The sequence below is a fragment of the Dermacentor silvarum genome, chromosome 2 (assembly GCF_013339745.2).
Source record: "Dermacentor silvarum isolate Dsil-2018 chromosome 2, BIME_Dsil_1.4, whole genome shotgun sequence".
Lineage (NCBI taxonomy): Eukaryota > Metazoa > Arthropoda > Arachnida > Ixodida > Ixodidae > Dermacentor > Dermacentor silvarum.
This window is the reverse complement of record NC_051155.1, coordinates 73,702,392-73,723,077: the sequence shown is the minus strand read 5'-3', so window position 1 is coordinate 73,723,077 and position 20,686 is coordinate 73,702,392. Positions and strand designations below refer to the sequence as shown.

Sequence of the window (20,686 nt, the reverse complement as noted above, 5' to 3'; positions counted from 1 at the left end):
CCCTTCCATATGGACAGCTCTGATTTTATATCTTGCATTGCCATTCTATATATCAGTGACGTTACTATAACTTGCCTGTACGAGCTCGAGTTATCTTTATCACCTTTGCTCTTGAAGATAAGGTACATCCTGCATTCACGCCAGCCAAGTGGAATTTGCTTCGTCTTAATGATCGGCTAATGATGATTACGTCATTCCCAAGCCAGCTGAACCACCCCGCTTGCAGCGCCAGTGGACACTAGCGCCGGAGCTCCTTCTAGTAATTATTGCATGAAACTCTATGCTCTGTTCGAGCTAGTGTTACAATAGGGACACTCTTTCTTCTTTGCATTTTAAGTGCTATCTTTGAAGCAGCTTTTGTGGGCCCTTCCTTATGCGTGATGTTCCAAGCGACCACTGCGGCACTCGCGCTTGTTACTTTTTTTTTAAGCGAAGCTTTATAGGCTCACAAGTGTCGGCGGTCGTGGTGGTGTCACGCTGAAAAGTGGGTCGATCCCGGTGATAGTGTAGAAAGGGTCCAAGCTCAGTGGCGCGTACCCCTGTGTAGTCGGGGACCTGTAACGCGCCCTTGAACTACCCTTGTCACACGTGGGACCCAAAGAGACAAAATCACCAGCCCTTCCCTTGTCGAGAAAATGGGGGTAAGCGAAGCTTGTCGTCCGATTCTAGCGTGAGGGCTTCCGAAGACCAGGCGAAACCCCAGCGAAGAGCCGCGCACCCCGAGTTGCGGGAGCGCGATGTTCAGGCCAAACGTCAGCGAAGAGTCGCCGACCCTGAGTTTAGGGCAGACGAAGCGGAACGCCTGCGACGGTGTCGTCTTACCACAAGCCTCGCTTGCCCCCATTTTCACGGCAGGGCTTCTGGCTCTGAAGTTTTTTATTCACGTGCTCCCCTTTGGATCGCAACATTTGCCTGTTATTTTAGCGCAATTCGACAATCCCTTGTATTGTTACCCCCCCCCCCCCCCTCCCCCGCCTACTCTAATGCTTTCGGACGAATGTAGGTATCGAGAGTAACGAACAAATATAAATAATTAAGTAAATAAATAAATGAATAAACGTAGCTTATAGTGGTGGTAATTGGACTATCAGTGTGTACGAATTGCCACAAATGCACAATTGCACTTGGCACTTGGCAACATGGCATTTTAAGTGCAAAGATGCACTTAAAATGCCATGTTGAGATCCAGGTATTACCGTTGGAATGGCACGGTGAGACATTGGCCTTCCTTTGGTTGCGGATAACCGTAATAAATAAAAACGTGTACTAACTTGTTTTCTCTTCGAATGAAATATGTGCAAGGTTACCTTTATTTTAAATTATTGATCAACATCTTTCAAAGCAAATATTCGGTGCTCCTCCACACGTTGCATTGCATTTACATTCGATATCGACCAGGCCGTCGCACGCCGACCTTCACCGCCGCACGAAAGGCGCGCCGAAGCTGCTCTAAAGCTTCCCTATAAAGAGATCGCTTCCACGTCGCCTGCGATTATACCACTTATGCGCGCACGATGGATGGATGGATGGAAAAACTTTATTATGGTCCATTGGGTCGCGCTAGTTTCCTATACCGAAGCGGACCGCTCGTGCACGTTGGGACGGAAAGGCCTATAGCCTATCGGTCGCATCGCGGGCCCGTTGGACTGCCCATAGCTGTTCATCTAATGTGAGACGGCGTAGAACTGCGTTCCACCGCTCTTCAGTGTTGTCCTTGTCGCTGCGTAACGCGGAGCAACGCCAGAGTATATGACTTAGATCTATGGTGTCGTTATTTATCGCATGTTGTAGGAGTAGAGATCTCCGGATAGATCTTGTTTATTAATAGCGGGTTCGGATAGGTTCTTGTTTGTAGGAGCCATGAGCTCTATTTGTTTTACTGTGCGGAGGGGCGCATGACACTGAAACTTTTTCGCCCGCAAGTAATCTCTCATCACTGAACTATTGTGTATTATCCTTCTGAGGGAATATAATGCTCTCCTATAATAATAAAAACAGGCCTAAAATAGGCATTCACAAATTATAATCCCTGTGAGTTAAAAAGACCCGTGCGTGCTTAACGCCACAAGGCTGTACAAAGTGATAATTTATATGAGGGAGTAGCTCACCGCGGCAGCTCGGTGCGCGACTACGGCGTTCGGCTGGTGAGCACGAGGTTACGGGTTCGACTTCCGGTCCGATGGGGGCGAAAAGCAGGAACGCTCATGTACGGAGTTTTGGGTGCATGTTACCCGTCTTTAAACTAAGCCAGAGCACTCTCTCATAGCGGTGGTGTTGCTTTGAAACCCTAAAATCAAACAATCAATCAATCAACCGAGCAATCAATCAACGAATGTTCGGACGCGGTTGCTTACACATGCTCTCAGGGCCACCTCAGCTCACGACTAAAACAAGTGCACCGCGGCCAGATACATGTTCACGAAAGTTGTTATGCTTATTACACATGAATTCTGACTAAAATGCTTCTGATTCTGAAATGCTTCTTAAGTTTACACAGAGTTGTGACACCCACGAATAAAAATGTCTGCATGGAACCTTCCCAAATGTATTCTCCGCGACTTGACCGAAACTTCGAAACTCGAAACGAAAGTTTTGTCGGTTTGACTTGTATATACAAGTGTAGTGTGTGCTGTCCATTCACGCTTCCAACCGCTTATCAGACATGCCACTAGTCATTAAATGCCAAGCAGTACTTTCCGTGAAATGAAGAGCATTTTTCTGAACTACAGCGTGCACGCAAAAGGTGCGCAATCATTAAAAAAAGAAAGAAAGAAAAAACATTGGCAAGCGTTGCAGTACCGTTGTTATTACGCGCTGGCGGATTCTCACCAAAGGAGGCGAGAAATAAGGGATGAAAGGACAGGGAGGTTAGGCAGGGTAAGTACGGGTTGGCTACCCTGTGCTGGGGAAAGGGTTAAAGGAAACAAAAGATGGTAGAAAAGCAATAAACTGATAAAAATTCACGCAATAACGCGATGCTACGCGCCCCGACGAAGTTCACGTGGAAGTCGGGCACTATATATAACTATTGCACCACAGAGCGACCACGTTGGAGTTGTTAAGATATTGGTAACTATACATATTGGGTGCTTTTCTTTTGTGTTAAATCATACAGAATTTTAAAATTGCCTGCGGCGGATAACCTAATCCTATAGTCTTGAAGCTGGATCACTCGAGAAGGTGAACAATACTTGCACGAGAAATTGATATCAATAATCGAGTAATTAATAAAGCTTTACTAGTTATGTTTTGAACTTACTGCCTTACAGCACGTCTTGTAATCTACGAGTTGTAGCTGGTGAATTTGCAGGGTATATTCACTCGCGACGAATTCTTAGGACGACGCTGGTTTCGAGATAAGCTCCATCAAACTTCCGTTAAAATACACACGCTGCTGTTCCGCTTACTTGTTTTTAACAAAGCGCCGTTTTCGGCCATTGAAGCTCAAAAAGAAGTGGGACGCTCATGTATTTCGTCGCACATTTTGGGAATGAACATACCGAAAGCGGTGTCATCCTGAAAATTAGTTTCAAGTGGATACGCCTTGCGAACGCATCGGATACAACTCGTAGATTGCAATATGTGCCATAAAGTAATTAATGGGAAAACGTAATTAGTCACGTTTGCTAATTAGTCGAGTATAATATGTTATTGTTATTACAGTCGAACCCGGATATATCAAACCCACATATAACGAATTATTGTGTATAATGAACGGCACTGAAATCCCATTGAAGATTTTTAAATATCTTTTTTATTTTATATATCGATTTACCTATATATGGAACTCTTTTGTGATCCTTTTCAGATTCGGTATATCCTGGTTCGACTGCATTATGAAATGTTATTTCATAAAAAATCTTGCATCACATCGCATCCTGCATCGCAGCAAGATCGTTCGTTATGCTTGCAAGTTGTCCTTAACAACTTTAGGTTTCAGTCGTACACACTAATGGGTATAAGAACGCACTTCTTATAGGGTGCTCAAACGGTGCTCGACACCCATTTACCACCCTTAGGTGTATTACTACTTTCTTGCGAGCGTATTGAGTGTCTGTTCGAATAATCCGGCTCAAGGACTAGAATTATGCTATCGGCCGCAATCGATTTTGAAAAATTGTGTGCAGCCTGAAAAAGAAAATGAAACACCAGGTATAGCTTCTAAAGAAAGTGCGTGAACCTCTAGTGCAATTCAAGCACTGCCAAAGTTCAGTATATCTTTTGATGAAATGACAGTTGGTCGTAAGTGGCCAGAAACGCAACATATGTACGTCTGTGAGCGACGGCAGTGGGATGACTCGTTTATACCAACTATGCCTCTCGTTCCATACATAGCAGTCAACGCTGTGGAAGCTAGAGAGACTTCTTGCAGTGGCCTTGTTCGCACTTGGATATAGTTCGATGTTATTTAACCGCAATTGCGCGCAACTGGTTTTTATATAGGCTCAGTATTGAATGAAACCAGTTTTAATTCTTATAAACAGACTGTGGTATACGGCTGCTAATGCGCTGCTTTAGATCATTTTCATTTGTGTTGTTCTTTCCGGGTTTTTTATTTGCAACCCGTCGCGAGGAGCCTCACGTGCATGCTCGCGCGAGCGAACGCTGTTGGCGCGCAGCGAAGTATGGACGGAACGGAACGCCGAGCGAAGCATAGACGGAACGCGCGGAGGGATAACTTTTCTTGACCGGACTTGCGTAGCTTCCACAGCGTTGACTGCTATGTATTTAACGGAGTATAGATACATATCGAAGAGATTTATAATTTGTTGTTAGGTTGGAGCCGTCAATGAATGGGGAAACTTTAGTGTGGTTATTAAAAACAAAAGCAGCCCTCGAAAGTAATAAATGAATTGATTCGCAGAAATATTCGGAAATATGATTTTTATTTGTTATATGATTGTGATGGAAACGACAGACTTGCCGGTTTCCAGTTGGGCCCAGGATCCGTTTAATAATGACACGGCAGACGGGAGCTTGCTACACGAAACACAGACTTTATACAGACACGCTAAACGATACAGACTATTTACATGCACATGTACGTGGGCTATAGTTCGCGAATCGTTTGTCCTAAATAAACATGTGCCTAGCACTCATGCGCCACCACTCGCCCGTGTGCCTCGTCGTTGCGGTGCCCGTGACGGTGGTTGTGACGGTGGAGCGTCGTTGTGGCTACGTCGCTGCTGTCGCGCCGCACCTTGTCGCGACGCGGAAGCAAGAGGAAAACAGGAGGCCGGTAGAATAAAAGGCCACTGCTGTAGCTGGCCAGTAACGCCTGGCCTGTCACGCCTCGGCCGCTATAACGTCGGGCTCGGTCGGCGGACAGGTAGCTCAGGCGCCCCGGTGGCCAGCAGGAAGCACTGCACCAGGCCGCTGTCACAGCAGGCCGCTGGTACACAAGAGAGCAGAGCCACGGGCGGGATCCACGACCAGGTCCGCACGGTAGCAGGACGCCCGGTCGCCAGTCCTCGGGCTCGCTCAGCAGGCTGGTAGCTGGTAGCTCAGGCGTCCCGGTCCAAGCAGGAAGCACTGCACCAGGCCGCTATCACAGCAGGCCGCTGGCGCGCAGGAAGGCCCAGCCACGAGCTGGATCTCCGACCAGGTCCGCACGGTAGCTGGACACCCGGTCGCCGGTACCCGAGCCTGGAGCCGCCGTTTTGCGAGCTTGCGTTCGAAGCTGCCGCTCGCTCTCACGCTCTGCGTGCTCTCGTACCACTTCTTTGTTCATGGCACGTGGTCATCATCCATTATCACCATCATCAATCCTCTTCTTGGTGCTGCCATACAATCATCATTCCAAGCTGGTCTTCTCTCCACCGCACGCCACTATCCACATCATCACAAGGGCCCCCCACTTAAGATAGTTGCCCGCAACTATTCTAAACAACACAGGAGGAGGGGTGCATGAGTGCAGGCACGTGCGAATAGTTTAAGAAAAGTTCGTGGTCCACAGAAACAATTCATGTATACACACTGATCACAAACGCGTCGAGACTTTGGAACACAAGCCAAAGTTCCAACAAGTGCCGTCCCAAGAGGTGACACAGTTCAGATACGACTTAAGTAATCTGCGCCTACATTGTTCGACCCTTTGATGTATTCCACAGTAAACGAATACTCCTGCATTAATAAGCTCCACCGTAAAACACGATTGTTTACGTGTTTGGCCGACTGCAAGTACTGCAATGGCTGATGGTCGCACTGAATAACGAAAGGTTTCCCGCAAAGGTAAATGTGGAACTTCTGCACAGCCCAGACAAGCGCTAAACACTCACGTTCAATGGTGGAATAACGGGTTTCTCTAGGCAGCAGGTTGCGACTAGCATAAGCAACAGGGTGTAACACACTGTCTTCGCTGGTCTGTAGGAGTACTGCGCCTAGACTCGTATTCGAGGCATCCGTGCGGAGCACGAAAGGCTTCGTGAGGTCCGGAGCTTGAAGTATTGGACTTGCGGCGAGCTTGTCCTTGAGGACGGCGAAGGCGTTTTCTTGTGTTGGTCCCCAAGATACAATGTGGCTTTGACCTTTTTTTGTGAGGTCAGTCAGGGGCTTGGCGATCTCGGCGTAGTTGGGGATAAACTTTCTGTAGTAGCCGGTTAAGCCGAGAAATGACTGCACGGCTTTCTTCGTGGTTGGCCTCTTAGAGGCTAAGATCTTGTCCAGTGTTTTTAGCATTGGTTCCACTTTCGCATCTCCAATGCGGTGTCCGAGGAAGGTAATATTATTTTGCCCGATCTCACACTTGCTAGGTTTGATCGTGAGGTTCGCATTGCGTATCCTTTGGAAAACACGTCGCAGGGCATCGACGTGTTCTTGCCAGGTAGTGGTGGCGATTACCACGTCGTCAAAGTAGTGATAGACGTTGGGTAGGTCTCCTAAAACTGTCCTCATTAGGCGCGCAAAGACAGCTGGGGCAGTCTTGATCCCAAAAGGCATATATTTGAAGTGGTAGAGCCCCGACATGCTTGAAAAGGCCGTTTTTTCGCGGCTCTCTGCAGCCATGGGTACTTGCCAGTAGCCCTTTGTAAAGTCAAATTTCGAAAAATATTTTTGTTTCCCTGCCAGCGCAAGGACAATGTCAATCCTTGGGATCGGTTCACTGTCGAAAACCAACTTTTTGTTCAGTTCGCGGAAATCGATGCACAAACGAATAGTGTTGTCGGGTTTCTTAACGACAACGATCGGTGCGTGATATGGGGACTTGGACTTCTCAATTATGCCCAATCGCAGCATCTCTTGTACCTCGCTCTCCACCTTCTCACGCAGAGCCAGGGGAATAGAGTACCGGGGTACGTGAACAGGTTGCTCGGATATCAACTCCAGCGAACATTCAACGAGTTTTGTTTTGCCAGGGAGATCAGAAAATATATCTGCGAACTCATTGCACAATTCTTGAACTTGTTCGTGTTGTTCGAGATGTAAGCTTGGCGATACCTTGACGTCCGCGGTGGTCTGAGTTTGGCGTAGGCTTAGAGAAGGGATACTGTCTTCCGAATCATTGTCGTCAGTAACTTCTGACTCCGTGTTTTTGTCGTTGACAACGGTGGCTGTTGACACTTGGGTGTTTGGTACTTCCCGCTCTTCGTACTTCTTTAGCATGTTAACATGGAAGACCTTTGTCTTTCCACCTATGTCAATGGCATAGTCGACGTCATTCCTGACTTCAGAGACCGTAAATGGGCCTTTCCATTTCATGAGTAGCTTGTTGGAATCAGTCGGTAATAGGATCAAGACCTTGTCCCCGGGTCGTAGTCTGCGTTGTCTGCTCTTGCGATCATAATAAAACTTCTGTTTTTTATGGGCCTTACTAAGCTCTTCGTGGGCAAGGTGACATGTCTCCTCGAGTCGGTTCTTGAGGTCCACAAGATAGGTGTAGGTTGTGCGCACCTCATCGTCGATGTCATCTTTTGTCCACAGCTCTTTCAAAACGCTTAAAGGTCCGCGTACGTGCCTGCCGTATATTAATTCAAACGGCGAAAAGCCCAAACTGGCTTGCGGCACCTCTCGATACGCGAAAAGAAGAGGAGCTAGGTATCGATCCCAAGAACGTGGCTTTTCTTGGCACATTCTTTTGAGCATGGCCTTCAGAGTGCCGTTGAACTTTTCAACCAAACCGTTGGCCATGGCGTGGTACGGAGTGGTCCGGAAAAACTTGACCGAAAGCAGTCGACCGACTTCCTGCATGAGCTCAGAAGTGAAACTTGTACCTTGATCGGTGACTACCTCTCGTGGCAAGCCCACTCTGGAAAACATTTCAAGTAGTGCTTCGGCGACACTAACAGAATCGATATTAGCGAGCGCTATGGCATCAGGATAGCGTGTCGCAAAGTCAATAAGGGTCAGGACATAGCGATTTCCTTTATCTGACCTTGGTGATAGTGGACCGATCAGATCAACCGCGACTCTTTGAAATGGTGTCCGTATAAGAGGCATGTTGCCCAAAGGGGCGACACCAACTTTTCCTTTCGGCGTTGTCCTCTGGCACACATCGCAAGATCGGACAAAACGCTTGATGTCTTCATGCATCCCAGGCCAGTAGAAATCTCCGAGGATACGGTCGGTAGTACGTCGAACACCCTGGTGACCAGCCATGATGCTTTCATGAGCAACTTTCAGAATATGAAGCCGAAACCTTGTTGGGACGACTATTTGTTTAAAAGTTCTTCCCGTAGATATACGGTAGTGACGGTACAAAAGACCTGCCTCTTCAGAAAAATAATACTCCGTGTCTTTCTTGGAATAAAATCGCTTGCCAATCTTACGGAAGCTACTCTTAAGACTTGGGTCCTTTTTCTGTTCCTCGGCAAGTTTTGCTGGAGTAACTTCTAACGAATCTGTGATTGGCGCATTGATCACGGAGTTCGTTTTCTTCTGCGTCCATGCGACGGCAGAAGTCATGTCCGACATTCCTCCAGATGCCGGTGGTTGACTTGAAGCATTTGCTTCGGGAGGAACGTGTCCACATTCCCAATCAGGATCTGGCTCGTGTGGTTCCTTGACTCCCGGAATATTGCCAAGCACGAGATCATATAGAGGATTACTCATGCATAGTGCATTTACGTCCCCAGTGAAGTATGGTGTATGAATTCGGATGTGTGCCTCGGGCAAGTCCTTGCCATTGCCATCCAACAGTACAACTTTCCTGGTTTTACCAGTTAGGCACTCATCCGGAACCAAATCCCGTCGGACAATGGTTGTGTTGCTGCCCGTATCTCGCAGAACGTGTGCTGCTTGTCCTAGTACTCGTCCCTCTACAACTGGCATATTATCCACTACGAACATGGACGGCTTCTCGATCGTTTCGCGGCAGTGAATTGTCGCGCATGTTTTTTTCGTGGATTCAGCTAGCGGACCAGAATCTAGATTTTCCGCATTGTCTGCTATGACGCAAGATGCGTGCTTCTCCTTAGGCTTAGACTTGCAGTCAGCTGTTTTGTGCCCAAGCCGCCCGCATGAGTTGCATTTATCAGCCTCTCTTGAAGCGCTTCGACAATCAGGCGCCATATGTCCTTTGCGGTTGCAAAGAAAACAAGTTTGCTGTTGCTTGTTCTGGGGTACAACACTGGGTTGATTGACCCTCTTGGCGTCGTCTGCTACTCTCCCAATATTGTTGATGCCCTGGGCTTCGAGGAAACAGTCTGTTGTGTCCGCAAGAGATGTAAGGGTTTTGCATTCCCTTTCCTTGAGGAAGATGGCAAGCTTGGGGTGGCAGCAACGCAAGAACTGCTCAGCGATAACGTGATCCCGGAGGCCTTCAAAGGTTTTAGAAACCTCAGCCATCGCGATCCAGTTATCAAAGTAGCTTGAGATCCGTGCGGCAAACTGTTTTCCTGTTTCGCCATCTTCTGGTCGAACTTTACGAAATTTCTCTTTGTACCCTTGGGCTGTGAATCTGAAGCGTTGAAGAAGCGCCCTCTTCACCTTCTCGTAATCCAGGGAGTCTGCAGCAGTCATACGCCCAATCACAGTTAATGCCTCACCAGTCAGGCACATGCTTATGGCGACCGCCCATTTATCACTAGGCCAGTCCTGTCCAGTGGCTACGCGTTCAAACCTCTGCAGATACGCATGGAGGTCGTCGCGTCGTTCGTCGAACAGCGGCAGTAGCTTCTGGGGATTGAAGTAGGGTAGGTTTGGTGACGTTACAGGCGCGGTTGGGGCAGATGTCTGGCTCTGCGCTCCTTCTTGCAGCTTGAGCTTCAGCTGCAAGATTTGTAGCTGTCTTTCGTCGGCTAACCGCTGACTTTCTGCTGCTTCTTTTGCTGCTTCGCGCTCAGCTGCTCGTTCGTCCCGCTGCCTAGCCTGTTCTCTTTCCATCCATTCGCGCAGTTCAGCGCCAGACAAGCCTAACTGTGCTGCAGTGGCGGCTAACTTGTCTAAATCCATATCGGTCTAGTGCTGCGTGTATACACCCGAATGCCGGTCTCCGCGTTTGGGATGTTACTGGCGGATCCTGGCAGGCTCGCCAGATTGTGATGGAAACGACAGACTTGCCGGTTTCCAGTTGGGCCCAGGATCCGTTTAATAATGACACGGCAGACGGGAGCTTGCTACACGAAACACAGACTTTATACAGACACGCTAAACGATACAGACTATTTACATGCACATGTACGTGGGCTATAGTTCGCGAATCGTTTGTCCTAAATAAACATGTGCCTAGCACTCATGCGCCACCACTCGCCCGTGTGCCTCGTCGTTGCGGTGCCCGTGACGGTGGTTGTGACGGTGGAGCGTCGTTGTGGCTACGTCGCTGCTGTCGCGCCGCACCTTGTCGCGACGCGGAAGCAAGAGGAAAACAGGAGGCCGGTAGAATAAAAGGCCACTGCTGTAGCTGGCCAGTAACGCCTGGCCTGTCACGCCTCGGCCGCTATAACGTCGGGCTCGGTCGGCGGACAGGTAGCTCAGGCGCCCCGGTGGCCAGCAGGAAGCACTGCACCAGGCCGCTGTCACAGCAGGCCGCTGGTACACAAGAGAGCAGAGCCACGGGCGGGATCCACGACCAGGTCCGCACGGTAGCAGGACGCCCGGTCGCCAGTCCTCGGGCTCGCTCAGCAGGCTGGTAGCTGGTAGCTCAGGCGTCCCGGTCCAAGCAGGAAGCACTGCACCAGGCCGCTATCACAGCAGGCCGCTGGCGCGCAGGAAGGCCCAGCCACGAACTGGATCCTCGACCAGGTCCGCACGGTAGCTGGACACCCGGTCACCGGTACCAGAGCCTGGAGCCGCCGTTTTGCGAGCTTGCGTTCGAAGCTGCCGCTCGCTCTCACGCTCTGCGTGCTCTCGTACCACTTCTTTGTTCATGGCACGTGGTCATCATCCATTATCACCATCATCAATCCTCTTCTTGGTGCTGCCATACAATCATCATTCCAAGCTGGTCTTCTCTCCACCGCACGCCACTATCCACATCATCACAATGATCAAATGGTTCCTAAATCAAGCTTTTATGTTATTAAGCGTCTTTATTACAGCGAAGCTGTTTACCTCTAGCCCCCGTATGCATCTCCCGCATGCGTTCCCAGGGCGCTACTTTAGGCGGCTTACGTCCGCATCGGGGACACGGCGCGTGGACAGAAATGGAGACGGGTAAGGGGAGAGGAGGAAAGAATGTGGCGACAGCGCCTGTGCACGTGGCCTGTGATTCGGTGGTTAAAACCTCACGCGCGTCGGAGGTGATGTTATCGCTGCAGCGGTTGTGGCAGATGCACGGGAGGTGCGGTGACCGCCGTGGTGCTTGTGTAGGTGTAGTGCGGTGTTATATAAAAAAAGTATAATTTTATAATGTATGCAGTCCATGTATGCAGCATAAACATCTTCTCTTGTAATCCGTTCCCATATGAATGTTGCGGCACCACGAATTTTTTCATAATACATTTTGCATCAGATCGTATCCTGCATCGCAGCAACAGCATTCGTTATGCATGCTTGCAACTTGTATTTAGCAGCCTTAGGTTTCGATTGTATACACTTACGGGTATAAGAACACCCTTCTCAAACGGATCTCAACTGGATCTCAACTGGATCTCAACCCCCATTTTACCACCCTTACGAATAATAATTTCGTATTGTTGGATGATGTCATTGCCCAAGACCTTATATTGCAGGTTGTGATTAACTAAATCGGTGCTTGATAGGTGCAACTGAGGGTGCAAAATCGGGAAACACCCTCTGGGGTGTAAACATTTTACTGTGCCGCATTGCTTGCTCCGCCAAAATGTCGGAAGCAAAATCTATAAATTCTATATTGTCGCAGTGTATTTACCTCTTTGTGCAACTTTGTTGAGAAGCATCGGGTGGTACAAATGGAATGTTTCTGTTGCGTTCTCGAGATTTCAGTGAATAATGCTGATGCTGCATCTCCTATATCGCGGAACAGACTGCTACACAAAGCGATGTTGAAACCACAGGTATGTTTATTTACAGTTCAATAAATACAGTTCTTTGCGCTTCAAATCAAATATGCAGTCTCACAAACTCGGCCAAATTTCAGCCCTTAAAATATAATAATTACGGCTTTATGAAAAAGCTATCCGTGGTAGCCATGTCCATAGCTAATGAGCTTGTATCCGTGCCCGTAACCGCCGTAACCACCATGACCATATCCTCCGTAACCACCGTAACCTCCGTAGCCACCGTATCCTCCGTAGCCGCCGTATCCTCCGTAGCCACCGTATCCTCCATGGCCATACCCTCCGTAGCCGCCGTAACCACCATAGCCGCCGTAGCCGCCGTAGCCGCCGTATCCTCCATAGCCACCGTAGCCACCATAGCCGTGTCCATAGCCATAGCCAGCCGTCACAACAGCAATCATAGCCGAGAGGGCAAGCAATGACATCTGAAAGGAAACGAACAGATTTCATGATCTAGGACCACGGCCACAATGTGCACTTATGTTATGAATATCTGTACTTTCCATGCGAAAGAGGCAAACGTAATGCACTGGATATTTAGTATCAACCGTCTGTTCCTCACTTTTTTTATAATGGGATATCCGCAAGTATACTTGCTGAACGAATGCCATATAGGAACTTTTGCAGCTGCAACACTATTTGCAATGACGCTGTCTTTTGTCGCGCCACTGCACATTTTACAGGAAAATAGCAGCGCTTAAAATCGTGTCTATTAATTTTATTTGAAGTGAAATGGTCCATTCCTTTCATGACTACGTTGATTTTATCTGTGGTACAACTAAAGAAAGTTAAGGTGAAATCAGCGTGCACAGAAATAGCTTTGTCCCCCTTCGGGACGCCAGTGCAGTGAACTGCGCAGAAAGGGCCTCAAGATTAGCCTTGAAAGTGAAAATCTGCAACAACAGAAAATGGGCTTACTAAAATATTCGCACAACCACGAACAAATATCACAGCCGCTTTCGTCTTCTTTACCAATTTACCAATTTCTGGGGTGATATCGATATTTGAAATCTGTGTTTATGCACCAGTATGTATTTTGGCAGCTTCCGCACTTTCACGACTGCGTATTTAAAATTGGGGTTTTAGGTGCCAAAACCACGATTTGATTATGAGGCACGCCGTAGCGAGGGACTCCAGATTAATTTAGACCACCTGGGGTTCTTTAACGTGCACCAAATGCACGGTACAGGGGCGTTTTTGCATTTCACCACCATCGAAATGCGGCCGCCGCGGCGGGATTCGATCCCGCGACCTCGTGCTTAGTAACGCAACGCCCTAGCCATTGCGCCACCACGGCGGGTAACGACTGCGTCTTCACTCGGAAGCTGTAAAAAGCATGCGGTTAGACTTAGCCTCTTGAAATAAATAGGCAACAGCTAAAGACGCCTTTTCTAAAATTGCGAGTTAGAACGAGCACTCTATAACAGCTTGCAAATTTTATGATCAGTAATTAGTTTTGCTTTCAAAGTCATAAAACTACTGTACTGAAAACCTAATCTATGACCATTTGGTTCGGCTTCTCTGTTTATACATTTAAATTTGTGGCGTATTTACAACTCTACCAAGCACCCGATTCGTAGTTTTAATATTTTAGGCTCTATAGCTTGAGCTATTGAATGGTTGTTCTTAATATTCATTTCGAATATGGTGCTTCTAGAGAAACACATCTTAATGTTCATTTTAAGCGTATTAAGCGTATTAGATTTAAGCGCTTTAAGCGTATTAGATTCCATAAGCTAACTAGCAAGCCGAATGTCTGGATCATATGGGCTACGAATATTTTCTGAGACTATGAAGTCTGACAAACTTGAGAAGGATTGAATTCTGAAGGCAGAAGTATAAATAAACTCTAAGCAATATATCTTACCAGTGTCTTCATAGTTTTTTTTTCGATGTGTGCTAAAGCGTTGCTATATGTTATACGAGTGGGGGGGAGGGGGTTGCAGGAGAAGGTCCTTGCTCAGCAGACAAGGCGCGGGTGACGTCTGTCATCGAATGGCAAGCGGGCAAGTATATATACCTCGGTGCCTACGTCGAGCGCCCCGATGCACAGCGAGACAACGCAGCCTGCTGGAGAGCTGGAATGGGCGTTGGTAGTTCACGAAGTGGAAACAAAATCCGGAAGCCGCTTTGCAGCCCTCTCTGAAACGCTGTTATCTTTGCACTTTTAACATGGCCTCAACGCTTGGTGCATTAAAGCCTACCGAGAGACCGTGAATTCCATCGCAAAATGGCGAGCAACGGCGACGAGGGAGGAAAAGTAAAAACTGGGTTTCCCTGCAGCCGGGGCTTTTCGCGTGCTCGCTATGTCTACCTTGTTCTTGGCTCCCCGAATGCCGCTGGACCTCGTCCACGCGTTCTTGTTTCTGTTAGTCGCTATCGCAACTGTTTGCTCGTTACGGAATGCCGTGCTAGCACTGACCGCGTTTGCGCCTTCCTATTTATCTCTCCAGGGACCTGTTATTTGAGTCATGAATACCTTGTGCGTTAGCTAATCAATAGTACAAAAAGGAAATAGAAACAGGAAGTTGTAGACTTTCAGTGTGGCCTGTGGGTTCTGATAGTATCTTGGTTAGTATGCGACGGTTTGTGTGCGAATGAGCTGTTGATTTTTACACGTGCTTGCCGCTAGTCTATATCATTTTCTTGCACAGCTGTGTAAAATTTATGCAGAGATCTGCTATTAAAGGGCACAAAACGTTGACATTAGTTGCGGTGAGAGCTTTCATGAGGTTGGCCGCATGCTGGAATTGGCTGCGTTGGAAATATTGCTTAAAAAAGTCGTCCTTCAAATTACCTACGACATCTGTTGGCGTTGCCGCTGGAAGTTTCCCAAAATATTTCCAAAATCGTCCTTGTAGCAGTTCATGACGATAATAAATGCAATGTTAATACAATGGGACTATCAGAAACAAGCTAAACCTTTCACAATCGCATAGATTAAAAGAAACAGACTCCATACGAAGAACTTGACACCAAATGGCAAATATATACCAGGTGTTTTTTTATAGATCTGACAGATTTTTTTTAAATTTCACCTGTGGTTGATAGCATAATTTTAGTCATTGAACTGAATTGCTCAAACAGGCGGGCATTATTTGCTTGAGAAATCAACATGAATCATCGAATAATTAATGAAAATTCAATAATGAACTGTTTAATTTTTACTTGCGGTGCTATATATAATGTTCATTCATTGCTTTTTTTTTGTCATCCCCTATGTCATGCCTGTAAAAGGGCCTTTAGGGTATGTGAATAAAATTAAAAAAAAATAATTTCCTTCACGGCCCATAGTGCAATATACGAATTGTAGCGCCTGAGTTTGCAAGACGTATCCACTTGGAACGAATTTTCAGGATGACACCAGTTTTGAGATATGCATCCCCAAATTGTGCGATAAAAGACATAGATTTTTCCCGTTACGTTTGTGCTTCAATGCATAAAACGGCGGTTGGTTAAAAGAAAGTAAGTCAAAGAAAAGTACATTTTTACCGCAAGTTTCACAGCGAATACTTCTAAACTCGTGCGATCATTAGAAGTCACACCAAGTGCACATGTCTTGCAAACTTTGTGACTACAATTAGTAATTTCCACTATGAGCCGTAAAGTAATTAATTCGTACATTAATTAGTCATATTTTGTTAAGTAGAATATAATGAATTTCGAATGCTCGTGCGAGTGATGTGCGCCACTTGAGTAATCCAGCTCAAAGACTACAACTACGCTATCTGCAACAGACGATTTCTTGAAATCCTGTAAGATAAAAAAAGAAAGAGCACCCCGCATAATGCATAATGCAGAGTCAGCGCATGACCTGTAGCAAGCATGCGTAGCCTCTACTCATGCTGAAATTATTCAGTTCCAAGTAAAGCACATAAAAAGCACAAAGTTGGTCGTTACAGATATCTTCTCAGTATACATCACCGCACAGTGTTCTAATCGCCGTGCCTCGTTGCTGTTGCAGGTTGAGGAACAATTCATCGGACGTTTATTCAGTGCCTTGAGGAAATTAGGAGCGTGCACGAAGAATATAGTTGATCACGTCGGCGGTGGTGTCCTGGACTCACTGACGACTATAAAGAATGGCGACGGGAAGATTATCTGAAATGTACTTAAGATCTCGTCGCTGAAGCGATCGCAAATGTTCACAGATTTCATGGCACACTTTTAATTCTCCAGTGGCATGTAATTTTTTTGTATTGATAATAGTAACAATAAGTGCCATGGGGAAGGGCCGCGTTTCGTCAAGCACCTTTTGTTCCTATCAAAGTTCTCAAGCATTGATACTGTATAGTACTTTTATCTGCACAATATGGCGGTTTCAGTCTAGTAATTGTCGCTATCCAAACATTTTGTGCTGAGTTGTTTTATAGTCACGTATGTAAGCAGTATATAATAAAAAATATCTGCATTCACTGTGGACACAAAAAATATTATGCAGATGCAATGCATATGTTGGAATCTGTGTGAAACGAAGCTTGACGAAGCGCCTAAATAAAGGCTGAACAACTAAATGTGGTGTGTACAATTTCCTTTATTTTCATCCTACGCAACGCGTGATCTCATGCAATATTTGCGTTTATATGCACAGCACCTGTCTGCAGCTTGAATGCCATGCAGTGTTCGTGTTTGAAAGGGAAAAGTTGTCATCCACCCGAATGTAGCACGAATCTACAGGGAAACCCACATGGGTTTCTTAGAAAGAACACTTCGCAGTTGAAGAAAAGTTTGTGGCTTCGTGATACATTTGGGTGGATGACAATATTTCCCTTTCACAATACTTCCGCCACCTTGCGGGATCTCGCAGAACTGATTTGCTAGTGTTCGTGTTTATGCATTACACCATTCACAAGCTGAAATAAGGCGGCTGCGCAGTGCGAGACACCGACGCAATGACGTCACGAGGACTAAGGTGATGTATTACGCTTGCCGAGGAAAGAATGGCAATCAGAGACGCATGGCATGGAGAGGGTACGACACCTATCGTAATACGTTTACAGATTCTAAGTGCGCTTTGTCACAGTGGCACATACCGCTTCTTGAGGATTGGCTTAGAATGGCCCCATACAATGTGGCACATACCCAATAATCAATCAATCAATCAATCAATCAATCAATCAATCAATCAATCATTTGTTTATCGCACCCAGGAACAATCATGCGGTCTGAGTGCTGGCGCATGCATACTTAAAAAATAACACCAGGGGAATATAAGTAAAACGAGGAACTGTGAAAGAATCACCATTGCAGTGTTTCTAGACATAAAGCGTGCATTTGACAAAGCCAGCCATACTCACGTACTACATGGGTTAATTCAGTTGGGCAGAGTTCCCCAGAGACTGAGATAAATTGCGGAATTCTTATGAAACAGGAAAGTCTTTATTGAAACTGGTGATGGCAAAAGCACAGAGCATAAAGTGAATCAGTGCGCTCCACAAGATAGTTTACTCAGTCCATTTCTATTTAACTGTGTTATGGCTGAATTACCCCATATCTTGCCTGCTACCTCGAATTATTCACTATATGCAGACGGATTGTGCATATAGGCATCTGACTCGAGCACTCAAGCCGTTCAGCAATAGCTACAAGCTGGCCTAACAATTTTCAATGGTTTTTTGAAAAGAAAACGTATGATTAATTCACATGAGACAACTGCTGTACTTCCTTTCACAAGGAAATGCCTCAAGAGATTCCAGCTCGTGCTAGACTCTCAGCGTTTGCTGAGACAGACGGCTATCATGGGCTCCCCAAATAAATGCATTAGAGGGGAAAGTCAACTCCCTAATCAACATTTTTTGCCGATTTGCTGGAGTGACATCGGGTAATTCAACCTCTTCTTTATTACGCATTCACTCGGTGATCATTAGACAAAGAATGGCATGCTCTGCTCCTGTGCTGCATGGAATATCCCGTAATTTAGATAACAATTCAAAGATTGCTGGCCAGAAGCCTTCGCATATGTCTTGACGTTCCGCGTGCATCTGTCAGTGCTTTGGTAATTGCTGAGTCCCGCCAACCAACTTTTCATGCACTAAGATTTACGGAAACTTGTGGTCACTTTTTTCGTTTGGCAACACAACACGCTAATCATCCGCTATGCCAAGACCTCCAAGATAGAACCGCTGCACGCATACATGAAGGTATACGGAGGTGCAAAAACTTACTGCCTGCTTACGAATACTGACCTGCATGCGCAACTCATCCCCCATGACGACTTGCAATTCCAGAAATGGTCACTTCAATTCCTGGAGTAGGTCGTAAGTGTGATATGCCCGTAGTTGCGATAAAGCAATTAACTTTATCACATCTTTACACAAAGTACGTAGATCGCACTCACGTATATACCGATGGATCATACTGGAAACAAAGCTCTACATCAGCGTTTTATATACCTGCATACCAAAAGAAAACAGCTTATCAGCTTTGCTAATTTCTAACGTCCACAACGGCAGAACTTTACGCAATACTTTCTGCTTTACGTTACATATGTCAACAATCAGCACCTCTTCGTTGGGTAGTTCTGAGTGACTCACAAGCCTTATTGATGTGCTTAAATGAAATCAGCTTAAGAAAAGCAAACAGCACATTGACATATGAAATACAGAAGACATACGCCATAACGAAAGATCTAGAACACGATATAACTTTCCAGTGGATTACAAGTCACTGTGAAATCATAGGAAATGTAACAGCTAGTCACATGCCATGTGCAGCGCATCAAGAGAATGAATTATCACTACTTCCTGGAATAGAATTCAATATTCTGTTTAAAATTAGCCGATATGTTGAAACAACAGTGCATAGGCTTCGGCTAGGCACTGCCTATACTAAAAGCTTGCTGTATAGGATAAGAAAGACTAACAGTGCTACACGCTCATGTGAAAAGGCTGAAGAAGACATAGAACACCTTCTTCTACACTGTAAAAAACATGATGCTCCCCGTAAGAAACTTTCGGAAAAACTACATGGCTTGGATAGACGGCCACTATCCTCGGGAAAAATGTTTGCTTCGGGGCCAACAGAAAAACTTGAAAGCATCGCTGCGCGTGCCTTAGTACAATTATTTGGAAGAATAAAAAATATCACAAAAATACTGTCAGATAACAGTTATTGCTCACCTTGTTATTATTAACAGGCACTTGATTACATGTGTATTGTGTTTTCGTGTTCATGTAGCATTTGTGTCTGCGAACATGACTGTTGTATTTATAGAGTGCGGCATTCAAGAGGGACCTGATTGAGGCATAGTCCCGACCTACAAAAAACTTCCTTTACTTGAAGAGACAGTTCTTCAAGCCTACTTCCATCTACAAAAATCAGGTAATCGTCGACATAACGAAAGACACGGGAAGCCACACTACAGACTGTTGTATTAATAGCCCTATCCACTTTAGCCAGGAAGATGTTGCTCAGGGTAGGGGCCACCCTACCCTGAGCTTTTATGTGCTAGAGCAATGAATGTAATTGACAGGGACATCTAACCACAGCCCTTTTGTCTGCAAGATTGAGCATAAGCAAGGGTCAACCATTGTCCCCTGTGCCTGCGCAGTTGTGTATGAATTTCCTTTTTCTTGTGGGTGTGTATACATCGGCCAGACGGCTAGGTGTATTAACGTTCGGCTGAAAGAACATAAAACAACCAGCACTTCAGATGGTTATTCCCACGTGGCTAAGCATTGTAATGACTGTAAAAAACTAAACAAGGAAACTTGCCTCCCACTTCTTAAACAAACTAGAATTTTGTACCGTCATAGGGACCGTAGTACTAGGGAACTGTTTGAGGCATTTAAGATAAAAAGCTACACGTGGGTGTGTAAGCGAACCTTCGGTGTCACTAGCTGATAGCGAGATGGCGTTTTTAGATGCTACTGTGTGACGTCAACGTATCCATGGTTGGATTGCCAATCAGATGTGTTCATTTTTCTCTGTATATATGTCATTTTCACCCATTAAACATTCAGTTGCGAGTCTGCGCACGTCTTGTCTGCCTCGTCCTTGTCAGTGTGTGTTAGCGCAGTTAAAAAATTATACCATGCATGTCAACCAACTAGCCCGACTTGGAGCTCTACTGCAAAGGTTGGGCAACGCTTACAAGGTATTATTAATTTGATTATAATGTTGTTACCGAAATGCCGGACATGACATCATCGACACTTTGTCATGTCATGACGCAGAGCAAAATGTTCTGACGTCGTGCCGCAATACGGCGAGTTTTCATGACATTGCTCATAAGAGCAATAAAGAACATTGCTATGCACGTTTTCTTGCGGCGC

General features: G+C 46.2%; 1 protein-coding gene across 2 annotated transcripts in view; it reads right to left on the bottom strand.

Annotated features, from left to right (window-relative positions):
* Positions 1 to 20,686, bottom strand: part of LOC119441564 (neuropeptide-like protein 31) — a 59,444-nt gene that overhangs the window by 21,038 nt on the left and 17,720 nt on the right. Inside the window, exons 2-3 of one of the 2 annotated variants that reach the window (XM_049661403.1) lie at positions 12,712 to 12,838; positions 12,637 to 12,678 (exon numbers count right to left, since the gene is read on the bottom strand). In XM_049661403.1, the coding sequence (XP_049517360.1) occupies positions 12,637 to 12,678; positions 12,712 to 12,838 (169 nt within the window). Of the gene's footprint in view, positions 1 to 12,624; positions 12,839 to 20,686 lie in introns of both variants that reach the window. The other variant, XM_049661402.1, reaches the window with a different exon arrangement.